Genomic DNA, 10,251 nt, shown 5'->3' with positions numbered 1-10,251 from the left:
CAGCGAGGCAGCGACCTCGCAGCCCCACCTCAGCGCTCCGCCTTCCATGAACGGAGTCCCTCCTGCACCGACCTTTGCTGATTCCACCGGGTCCCACAGGTCGGAGGTACACGCCAGGCTGCGCAGCCCACTCGAGCGTTACACCCGGCGCACCGGAGCGGGTCGCTGTGGACCTTGTGGTGCGGCGGTGCCCAGCGCAGCGCCCCCCGGCCTCTTCTCTTCCTCTCGCGCGACCTCACGAGCGCGAACCCCGCGAAGCCGCCAGGCCACGAGCCCACGGCTCCCCCTCGGCCTCCCCGCCTCGCTCCGTCCGCCGCCTAGGGTTTTCGACCGGGCGCCCGCCGCAGCGGCGGCGCGGGATGCGGGTGGGCCCGCGCGGGTAGCCCTCCGACCCACAACCGCCGCGCCGCGCCATGTCGCTCCTGCGGCGGCGGAAGCAGCCGCAGCGGGAGCAGCCGCCGCCGCCCTCAGATGGAAACGGGTCCGACCACGACGATGACGACAAAGGGAAGAAGGCGTCGGCCTCCTCCTCCGCGGCGCCGGAGTCCAAGGAGGCGACGAGGCGGACCAAGGCCAAGTGGTCGTGCGTGGACAGCTGCTGCTGGCTGGTCGGGTGCGTGTGCTCCGCCTGGTGGCTGCTGCTCTTCCTCTACAACGCGATGCCGGCGTCGTTCCCGCAGTACGTTACGGAGGCGATCACGGGGCCACTCCCGGACCCGCCCGGGGTCAAGCTGCAGAAGGAGGGGCTCCGCGTCAAGCACCCCGTCGTCTTCGTCCCCGGCATCGTCACCGGTGGGCTCGAGCTCTGGGAGGGGCACCACTGCGCCGAGGGGCTCTTCCGCAAGCGGCTGTGGGGCGGCACATTTGGCGACGTGTACAAGAGGTTGCTTCCTTCTTTTTTTTTTTGCTCTTCCCAATTCTTATTATTTTCTGCAATCGCTGTATTGCGCACGAATTTAATTTTTGTTGTTAGCGCTAGAGTTTTGTCTGGGTTATAGGAGGTGTATGTTTCGGTTGGTTGAACCACCGATTGAATGCTTGTTGTCTACATCGCTTGTGCTTTAAGCTTTACTACTTTGTTTGGTCGTTGGTGTTTGTTTTAGGAAATAAAGGTTCCTGCTAGGATATTTTCTGCCTTTGTGTTACTGGTGCCTTTGAGATGTCTTTGAGATGACTTCTGCTCTTCTGAGAGCTGTGAGGAGTTATGTATTGTGATGCCTCAGTGGCAGGGTGTTCCGCTGCGATCTCGGCAACAATGGTTGATCCATTGTTTTATTTTTGGTTCTTTAGCAATGGTTCAAATTTTCCTCGTACTTTCAATTTGGAATTTACTTGGTGAGTAGGTTGGTGGCTTGTTTTGTCTCATTTCTTTGTTTAGTTGTGTGGTTTCACAGGATGTGAAATATAGTGGCAAGAACAGCTTTATTTTGTCTTCATATATTGGGACTTTTGTTATCACCAGGAGTGAAATTTTGGGTGTGCAGTATGTGCATTTTGGACTAACATCAATCCGGTGTCTTGTGATACTATAACTTGTCCACACTTTTCTTGTCCTTGGCTTACTATTTATGTCTTCGAATTCCCACAAGTGACGAGCTTCTTGCATTTGCACTTCTGCATAATCCTTACCTGGTTTTAGGTGGTGGAGATATGGGAACTGTCTTAGTGTCTTAATGTAGAGAAATATCTTTTTCAGTAAATCATGCAGTTTCTGAACTTTTAGAAGAAAACTGCAATTTACATGAAAAGCAGGAGGTTTCCCTGTGGTACTGGGTAATACATTGTAAAGTTTGACAGAGAATTTGGTCCCCCCCCTAGCAGTTGTATCATGCTAGGTATTGCTTTTCTTTCTATAAAGATGAATGTTTCCTACTTTCCAATGAGAGTACCGACCAGAATTCTAAAGAACACACCTGCTGGATGTTCCTTCTGAGCATTGTGCTGTTGAACTATAGGGAAAATAAAGGCGTTATACTTTTGACGAAACAGTTTGTTTTTTTTAAACTAGCATTTCAGCTGGATGGTAATTTTCTTTGCAAGTATTTTTTTTGCTTGAAGTGAAGTATGCCTGCTGGAGGTTCATTACTTTTACTGTAACGTGAAATCTTATTTATTTGCTCATTTTGAACTAAAGTGGTCTTGTTCCTGCACTTAGGAACGTCATAATGTTTATGAATCACCTACTTTAGAATACGGTGGCAGTTTCTGCTTTGCATTTTGAGGATATATTTTTTACAATACATCTTTATCAAGTTAGCTGTGGTGTGCTTGTTATGCAAAATATCAGCACATTATGTAATCTTTATAATAATCCACAGCATGTTCCCCTAGCAATAGGAGTGATACTACGTAGATGAAGAACAACTGAAGCATTGTGTGCTGTACTGCTGTAGCCTTACCCTGAAAACATCCAGAGGTTGTTTAAAACTGTATCAGAATTCTCTTTTACTTTTCACAACCTATGCTATGGTCAAGCAGAATTGTAAAAAACAACTATGACATGAATAAAAGAACCTCATGGTGTTTTACCTTATTTGATAGCGTCACTGTTACGAAGATTGTTTTGAAGTGAATGTCATCACTTTGGGACTTCATATTATGTTTACTAAACTTGTTCTACTGGGAAAAAACTTTTGGCTACTATTCAAGTTGTTTATGTTCGATTGATTGGTCCTCTTTATATATCCAATCTAGCTATTGCAGTATTGTTATGTATCTATTAAGGTAGCATGTTCTCAGCCTTTCCTATGTTAGTGCAATTGTGCAAATACAACATTCTATGGAGTTGAGCTTGTGCACTTTTACTTTGGCTGCCGAGTCTTACTATCTCACCTCTGACATTTTCAGACCTTTATGCTGGGTTGAACATATGTCACTGGACAATGAAACTGGATTAGACAAGCCAGGAATAAGGGTTAGGCCAGTCACAGGCCTTGTTGCAGCAGACTATTTTGTACCTGGATATTTTGTTTGGGCTGTGTTAATTGCCAATTTAGCTCGTATTGGATATGAAGAAAAGACCATGTACATGGCTGCATATGATTGGAGGTTATCTTTCCAGAACACTGAGGTACCCTTCTTTGATGACTTTACGCCAGTAGATTAGTCAAAGGTCATGACAGATTGGTTTTTCGTTATTGATGATTTAGATATAGTTCCCTGTGTAAAAATGCTACTGGTATAGAATGGAGGTGTCCTGTTTCTAATGTAGGTTACTATCTCCAGGTTCGTGATCAAACCCTGAGCAGAATAAAGAGTAACATTGAACTCCTGGTAGCTACCAATGGTGGAAATAGGGTTGTGGTTATCCCACACTCTATGGGGGTCCTCTATTTTCTGCATTTTATGAAGTGGGTCGAGGCACCTCCTCCCATGGGAGGTGGTGGTGGTCCAAACTGGTGCGAAAAGCATATCAAAGCGGTTGTGAATATTGGTGGACCTTTCTTAGGAGTTCCCAAGGCTGTTGCTGGGCTTTTCTCATCTGAAGCCAAAGATGTTGCCGTTGCTAGGTAATTCAACTTAAGAGTTTGTTAGTTTTAGTAGGCAATCATTACTTTATCAGGGTTGAAGCTTAGTAGGTGGTGCCTAATGAGATTATACTGTCTCTTAATGCAGTTCTTTATAAGATTGCATCTAATTAATTCATTCTTTGTCTATTCTAGCTGTTAGTATGCATCAGACTATAGTTTACATTTTACATTTGTTAGTGTATATGCTTACTTCAGACAAATTATGCTTATATTTTCTTTACAAGATTTGCTGTATTTTAGTTAATCCATAGCCCTGACACTCGGGGGTCTTGCCGGTGATCGTTTTTCATAAATATTTTCAAATGGTAAATTGCTATGCTGACATGCTAATTTCTGCTCATCTATTATGCACTTAAAGTTAGCATATAAGCATGGTCATGAATTCTATTCAAGATCACATATTTTGGTATCAATTGACCATAATTATTATTTTTTGTTCTGTAATGGGTGGGGATTTAGTGGTACATGATCTAGCTCAGAAGGGTCATTACACAAAATCGTTATATATTAGCTGATATTCTGATAATACTTGTTGCTTTCTTGATACTGAGGAAATTCAAGAAATGCATGTTGTCCGCTTTCAATGTATGAAATTATTCTGTTAAGTTAGGTAGCAATCAACTCATTTATTTAACTAAGGGAGAAATAGAAAAATGCCATGAAACTTTCTCCTTGGAATCATAAAATTTCATACTCAATAAGGACCAGGCCTAAAATGTCATATATTTATGGACAAAAGGAGTAGCTTCTAAAATCAAAGTATCACTGCAATAAAGTAATCGTTGATGCAAGTCTCAGCACTTCTCTGTTAGCTGTCGTTCACCCCCTAAATAAATTGAGCGGTAATATAATTGCAGACTTAAATCTTATCTCTTTAGTGGTGTCATTCATTCTAAAATAGTGCAGAAATATTCGTCATGCGGTTTACAGTCAATCAGTTATATATAGACCAGTATCCCAGAGCCACAATGTACAATATGGCAAAGAAAGATATTCCATTCGTTAGCTTAACTGAATACAAATACTGTTCATCATTTGGGTTGTTCAGGTGTTGCAATGTGGATGCATTTGGTTGGGGTTTTTTTTTATGATTTCATTTTTAAACATGAGCTTCGAGCCGCTGGATACCTTTTTATTCTGATTTACTTATCTTTATTTGTTCAAAGAAATTACTTTCCAGTGTAAGAAAGGAAATTAGGTCCCTACTAAGTTTTGTTCTGTACATACAGAGCTATTGCACCTGATGTTCTGGACTCTGACTTTCTTGGACTTCAGACTTTGCGCCATTTAATGCGTATGACCCGAACATGGGATTCAACAATGTCAATGATTCCTAAAGGTGGTGATACTATTTGGGGAGGTTTGGATTGGTCTCCAGAAGATGGTTTTGAATGCAAAGCTAAGAAGCAAAAAGGCAACGATACTGGGGTTTCTAGTGACATTAATGTGGAAGATGTTGAAGTTGAACCTGAGCCTATTAACTATGGAAGATTGGTATCTTTTGGTAAAGATGTAGCTGAAGCTCTTTCTTCAGAGATTGAGCGGATTGAATTTCGTGTGAGTATTCAGAAGTGTATTAACATCTCTTTACTTATTTTCTGGGTCTTAGTGTCTTTTTTTGTGCTACTTGTCAGTGCCTTTTACATTTTGCATTATTCGTTGTTTCAGATACTCTTTTTCTGTAGCATGTGATTTCCAGTATTTAACTATTATAAATTTTGTAATTAAGCTATCAATTATGCTGGTTTGAACCTTTGAATTCACCATAAAAGGTTTGGGCCCCAGATGAAGCTCTTGATTTATCCTTTGTTTTCTGAGTAGTGCCTCTATACTCTCCCAGAAACAAGTTAAGAAATCTTGAAAGTTTTCTTCCAAAAAAAAATCTTTAAAGAGCTTTTCTAGTAGCGATAATAGTGTTGTTAACAACCAAAGGCCTAGTGTGCTCTAAAGATAGTAGTGAAACACTTAAACAAAGATCATTGAAGCACATCTGGACTTACCTTACCTTCTGTGTGTTACTCATGTTGGTATATAAGGTGACTTCATTGCATTAAGGTGTATATATGGTGGGCCTTAGTTTTATGAAAATGGATCTATGAGCTGCATATGATGTATTTTTGACATTGGAATGAAATTTTGCTTTGACCATTTCAGGATGCTGTTAAAGGTAATAATATTGCCCATTCAAATTCGTCATGCCGGGATATCTGGACAGAGTATCATGAATTAGGGTGGGGTGGAATAAAAGCAGTTGCAGACTACAAAGCTTATACTGCTAGTTCCATTATAGACCTTCTTCGCTTTGTTGCTCCAAGGATGATGCAGCGTGGAAGTGTTCATTTTTCATATGGAATTGCCGATAACTTGGATGACCCGAAGTATCAACATTATAAATATTGGTCGAATCCCTTAGAAACAAAGTATGTGTCTTTTGCCAATGCTCCTATTATATATTTTATACATTACCTTTTCTTGCTTCCGCCTATTTACATGACTGGCCATTATTCAAGTATGTTAACTTATTATTTCATTTTCAGGTTACCGAATGCACCTGACATGGAAATATTTTCAATGTACGGAGTAGGCATTCCTACAGAAAGAGCATATGTCTATAAGTTGGCCCCACAAGCTGAGTGCTATATACCTTTTCGGATCGACACCTCGGCTGAGGGTGGAGATGAAAATAGCTGCTTGAAAGGGGGTGTTTACTTAGCTGACGGTGATGAAACTGTCCCGGTTCTTAGTGCCGGCTACATGTGTGCAAAAGGATGGCGTGGAAAAACTCGGTTCAATCCTGCTGGCAGCAAGACCTACGTGAGAGAATACAATCATTCTCCACCGTCGACTCTCCTGGAAGGCAGGGGCACTCAGAGTGGTGCCCATGTTGATATCATGGGGAACTTTGCTTTGATTGAGGACATCATCAGAATTGCTGCTGGGGCAACCGGCGAGGAAATTGGTGGCGATCAGGTTTATTCTGATATATTCAAATGGTCGGAGAAAATCAAATTGAAATTATAGTGCATGGGAAGATGAAGTGCCATTAGTGGATTGCGTGCCAATGTGATTGCTCCAGAGTGCAATTCTATGGATTTTGCTTTGCTATTGTAGTTTTCCACTGATTCGTCCCTTTCACAAATTTACATTGAGACAGGAAGCTGATGCGGTGCTGTACCACTATTTTGGGAATCGTACGGCATTGTATATTAAAATGTACAGGTGTAAGTTACAGTCGCTAGCAGAATTTTATCTATTGATTGATTTTGAAGTATTTGCTAGGTATTTTCCCCCTTTTTAAAAAATGGTGCATACAATGGTAGGAGATAAATAAATTGTTCACTTAGCAATCATGTTTATCCATGTTCGTTTTATGTCTTCTCTCCCATTGCGTCCATAGCTTTCGTGATTTTCTAGCCACCTCTGATCCGGTTCTGTTGAGTCAGAATGAACAAAATATCGATCACGAACGTAAGTAGTTTTAGTCGTGTGCACGAATTAACGAGTTGGGAAACATCAGTACATAAGCCTTATTTATTGTCTCTTTTCCGAAAAAGTTTATTTGTAGAACAATGAAGATAACTAAAATCACTTAAATGTGTGATAGCAGAAAGGCTCAAGAAAATCCTGCTGGGCTCAGCAAACATGCCGACCCGTCCAGTGTTGTCTCGGCCCGCACCGAGCCGCGACGCGGCGTTGGGTGGTGAAGATGGATCACTCTGACAGGCAGGCCGCACTCGGTGTGCAAAGAGCTTGCAACGGGCGGGCGCACATGCACGGCGTGCCGCAGCGGCACGGGGCTCCCGTGGATACGATAGAAGAGACCAACGACGAGGCGGCGCGGCTCGTGGCGGCCACGTTCTCCTCCCTCTCCCTCCCGCGGCGCGCGACCGCAATTCGCGAGCATGTGCGCGTGAAAGCGGCGCGCGACCCACCAGGGGCACGGGCACCACGGCACCACCGATCCGCGCGCTCCCGTTCCCCGCACCGCCGGGGCGGGCGCATTCAAGCGGCTGCCCGCGCGCGCCGCCGCCGGGCACCTGCAGCAACAGTGCGCGCGGCGCGCCCACTTCCGCGCACGGTTCCTACCTTCCAGGGGTCGGGTCCGTGCGCCCGCGACCGCGACGGAGCGAACGGACGGCCGCGCCGCCCGCCACGGAGAAAGGCACGCTCTCTCTGCTGGCTGCCTGGCTCCGTTTGGCTCATTGGCTGCGACGTCCGCGTCTGTCTGGACTCCCGACTCCGCCCCCGGCCCCGAGCGCAACCACCGGGAGGATTCGACCGACCGGCCAGTCGATGCGTGTCGCGGCAAGTGGCCCGCCCGCCGCTGGGGACCTCGCGGCCGTGTATGGCCATGTATAGGGGCTTCGCCCTTCACCAGTCGAGAGCGCGCACCGGCTGGCGCGCGGCGCCCGCGGCACGGTCCGCGTCGCAATAACGTCCCTGCCGCCTATCTGCTCGCCCGGTGGCCTGGTCGCCCAGTTCATTTCCATTACTGAATGCTGATACTGCCGTGCACCCTGAACTTCACAGTGCATAACGTTCGCATTACCATTCGACAATTCGACCTGAGTGAGATCTATCAGATCACCGAAAGCTTCCTCCTGTCCCAAACCGGCGGTGCGCGAGCTATTCTAATTCGCGACACGCCACGACCACGACCACGGCCACGGCGCGTTACGTGCCATGTCGCGCGGCGCGCAGAACACGACATTCCGATCGGCGCGCCGCACCGCTGCCAGGGGCGGTGTTTCAGGGGAAGCTAAGGTCCTCCTGAACTGGCACGCTTGTCGTCTTCCCGACACGCTCCAGGCTCATCACAGAAAACACAGAAACGAAGGCGTGGTTCGATCGGTCATCAGGTAGGTGTACCCAGCGCCTGCTCCGGCCGGTCGTCCCGTCCCTCTCGCGCGCGGCCATCCTGTCCAGATCCTGCTCCGGCATACAGATCGGCCGTCCATGTCGCCGCTCCATGTGTGGCGCGTACTTGCGTCGCGTTGGATCCTTCCTCCACACTCCCATGCAGCACCGCCGCCACATCAGCCACGATCGATCGACGTCGAAGCGGAAAGCAAACAAAAGGTGCATAATAATTCAGTGACCACAGCTAATTGGACAGCACTGGCGATCGATCCTTAATCATGCAGTGCTCCTTTGCCCTGAGAGCTGCAAGTTTCGCAACTGAATCTTTCGTGCTCGGAACGATCCTGAGCTTTTCTAAAGGCCTAGAAATTGTTCTCGCCGCAGCAGCTGGGGTTGCAAAGACTTGTGCGCCTACGAGCGGACATGGACTGCTCTGCCCATGCGGGTGCTCGTGCTCATCAGATCGACTGGGGGAGCACGGATCTTGAGGGTAGGCCATCAGCCATGGCAGTGTCGTACATTTTCGTGGCATGTCGTACTATACAGGCCCAAGATTCCAAGATTCCATCTCTGATGAGGTTATCCATAACAGCATCTATTGTTTAAGGTCACATTGCTCCAGCTACTTGCTCCTCGCCATCTTCCTCGAAACCGAGCTGGAAATATTCTACATGCTGAGTGTGTACTTGCATATACGTCGTATCACTTGATCACTGAGAATGAGTCTGTATACAGATGTTGGGGCTGTTCGCTTCAGCTTATAAGCCGGCTGAAAAGCTGAAACGGCTGATTTGTTGTGAGAGGAAAACACTGTTTGGTGGCTGATAAGCCGGCTGAATAAGCTGAAGCGAACAGGCCGGTTATTACAAGTACAAACAATGAAACCGGAAGGCTGCTTGGTGCTCCAGCACGAGGGGCCATGGCATGATGGGACGGATCGCTTGCTGACAACGCATGCCCTGTCTCAAGCCAGTCCAAGAAGTCCCGGCCGGCCCACACAACCACATCAACATAGATGCCGAGTCCTATTTTTAACCAGACTGCATAGATGGTCCATGCAGCACATCATGATTAGTTTCGGACGTTATGTTGATGGGGTGCAAAGAAAACAAATGCTTCAGGTACAAGTTACACAAATCTATCCAAAGATGTAAAGGCTAGTCACGTAATATATGCAGATCATTCAAAAGCACATGAAACTAATGCGAGAAAGATGACGGCTTCGTCATGGAATATTGGTCGGTGGAGCCTGGCCTAATTCGATGGGTTAACCAATTAGTTGTGGCTTTGGTAGGGAGCATCAACACATTGAGCATAGCCATGCACGATAATGATCCCTGTTTGGCGAACAATGAAAGAATTGGCTTAGGACAACGTTGGAGCAACGTGCTGCCCCCCATGAAAGAAAATTAACTACTTCAGTTGATGGAGAGTCCCAACTTCTGAAATACTTCAGGTGGTGTACACTTTTTTAGATGTATATGGTTGTGGATGACAACGTTATGGAATCCTAAAAAAGAGGAAGCAATGGTTTCAAGCAATCTAGGCTAAATACAATTCATGTCAAATTGTCGAGGGTTTTACACATTTAGGCATGTAGCACAATTGCACAATGACAACCTTTATCAAAGAAGAATGCAATTCCATTTTTGCTCTAAGTCAATATTTTTCAAATTTAATTAAGTTTATATAAAACACTGCAAAACGCAAGTTTTCTTACGGTTTCCAAACACAAGTGTATCAATTTTTATGATACCAAATAGATATATTATAAGAAATATATTTATATAAATATAGCAGCACATACTTATTTAGTATCGTAAATATTGGTATTTTTATACAAAAATTTGATCAATCTCTA

At 45.5% G+C, this 10,251-nt stretch overlaps 1 protein-coding gene across 1 annotated transcript; it reads left to right on the top strand.

The window, feature by feature from the left end:
* Positions 1–202: 202 nt before the first annotated feature.
* Positions 203–6,808, top strand: LOC101769545 (phospholipid:diacylglycerol acyltransferase 1). Its single transcript, XM_004956894.4, has 6 exons — positions 203–883; positions 2,848–3,070; positions 3,226–3,509; positions 4,760–5,087; positions 5,685–5,950; positions 6,068–6,808. Exons 1-6 carry the CDS (start codon positions 414–416, stop codon positions 6,549–6,551), a joined length of 2,055 nt encoding a protein of 684 aa, XP_004956951.1. The 5' UTR covers positions 203–413; the 3' UTR covers positions 6,552–6,808.
* The last annotated feature ends 3,443 nt before the right edge of the window (positions 6,809–10,251 follow it).

Source organism: Setaria italica, chromosome II (genome assembly GCF_000263155.2).
Source record: "Setaria italica strain Yugu1 chromosome II, Setaria_italica_v2.0, whole genome shotgun sequence".
Taxonomy (NCBI): Eukaryota; Viridiplantae; Streptophyta; class Magnoliopsida; order Poales; family Poaceae; genus Setaria; species Setaria italica.
This window is presented reverse-complemented; position numbering and strand designations above follow the sequence as displayed.

Coding starts and splice junctions, on each gene's coding strand:
- LOC101769545 (XM_004956894.4), top strand. CDS start 414: ATGTCGCTCCTGCGGCGGCGGAAGCAGCCGCAGCGGGAGCAGCCGCCG. Junction 3,510..4,759: donor AAAGATGTTGCCGTTGCTAG/GTAATTCAACTT, acceptor CTGTACATACAG/AGCTATTGCACCTGATGTTC. Junction 5,951..6,067: donor TCGAATCCCTTAGAAACAAA/GTATGTGTCTTT, acceptor TTTCATTTTCAG/GTTACCGAATGCACCTGACA.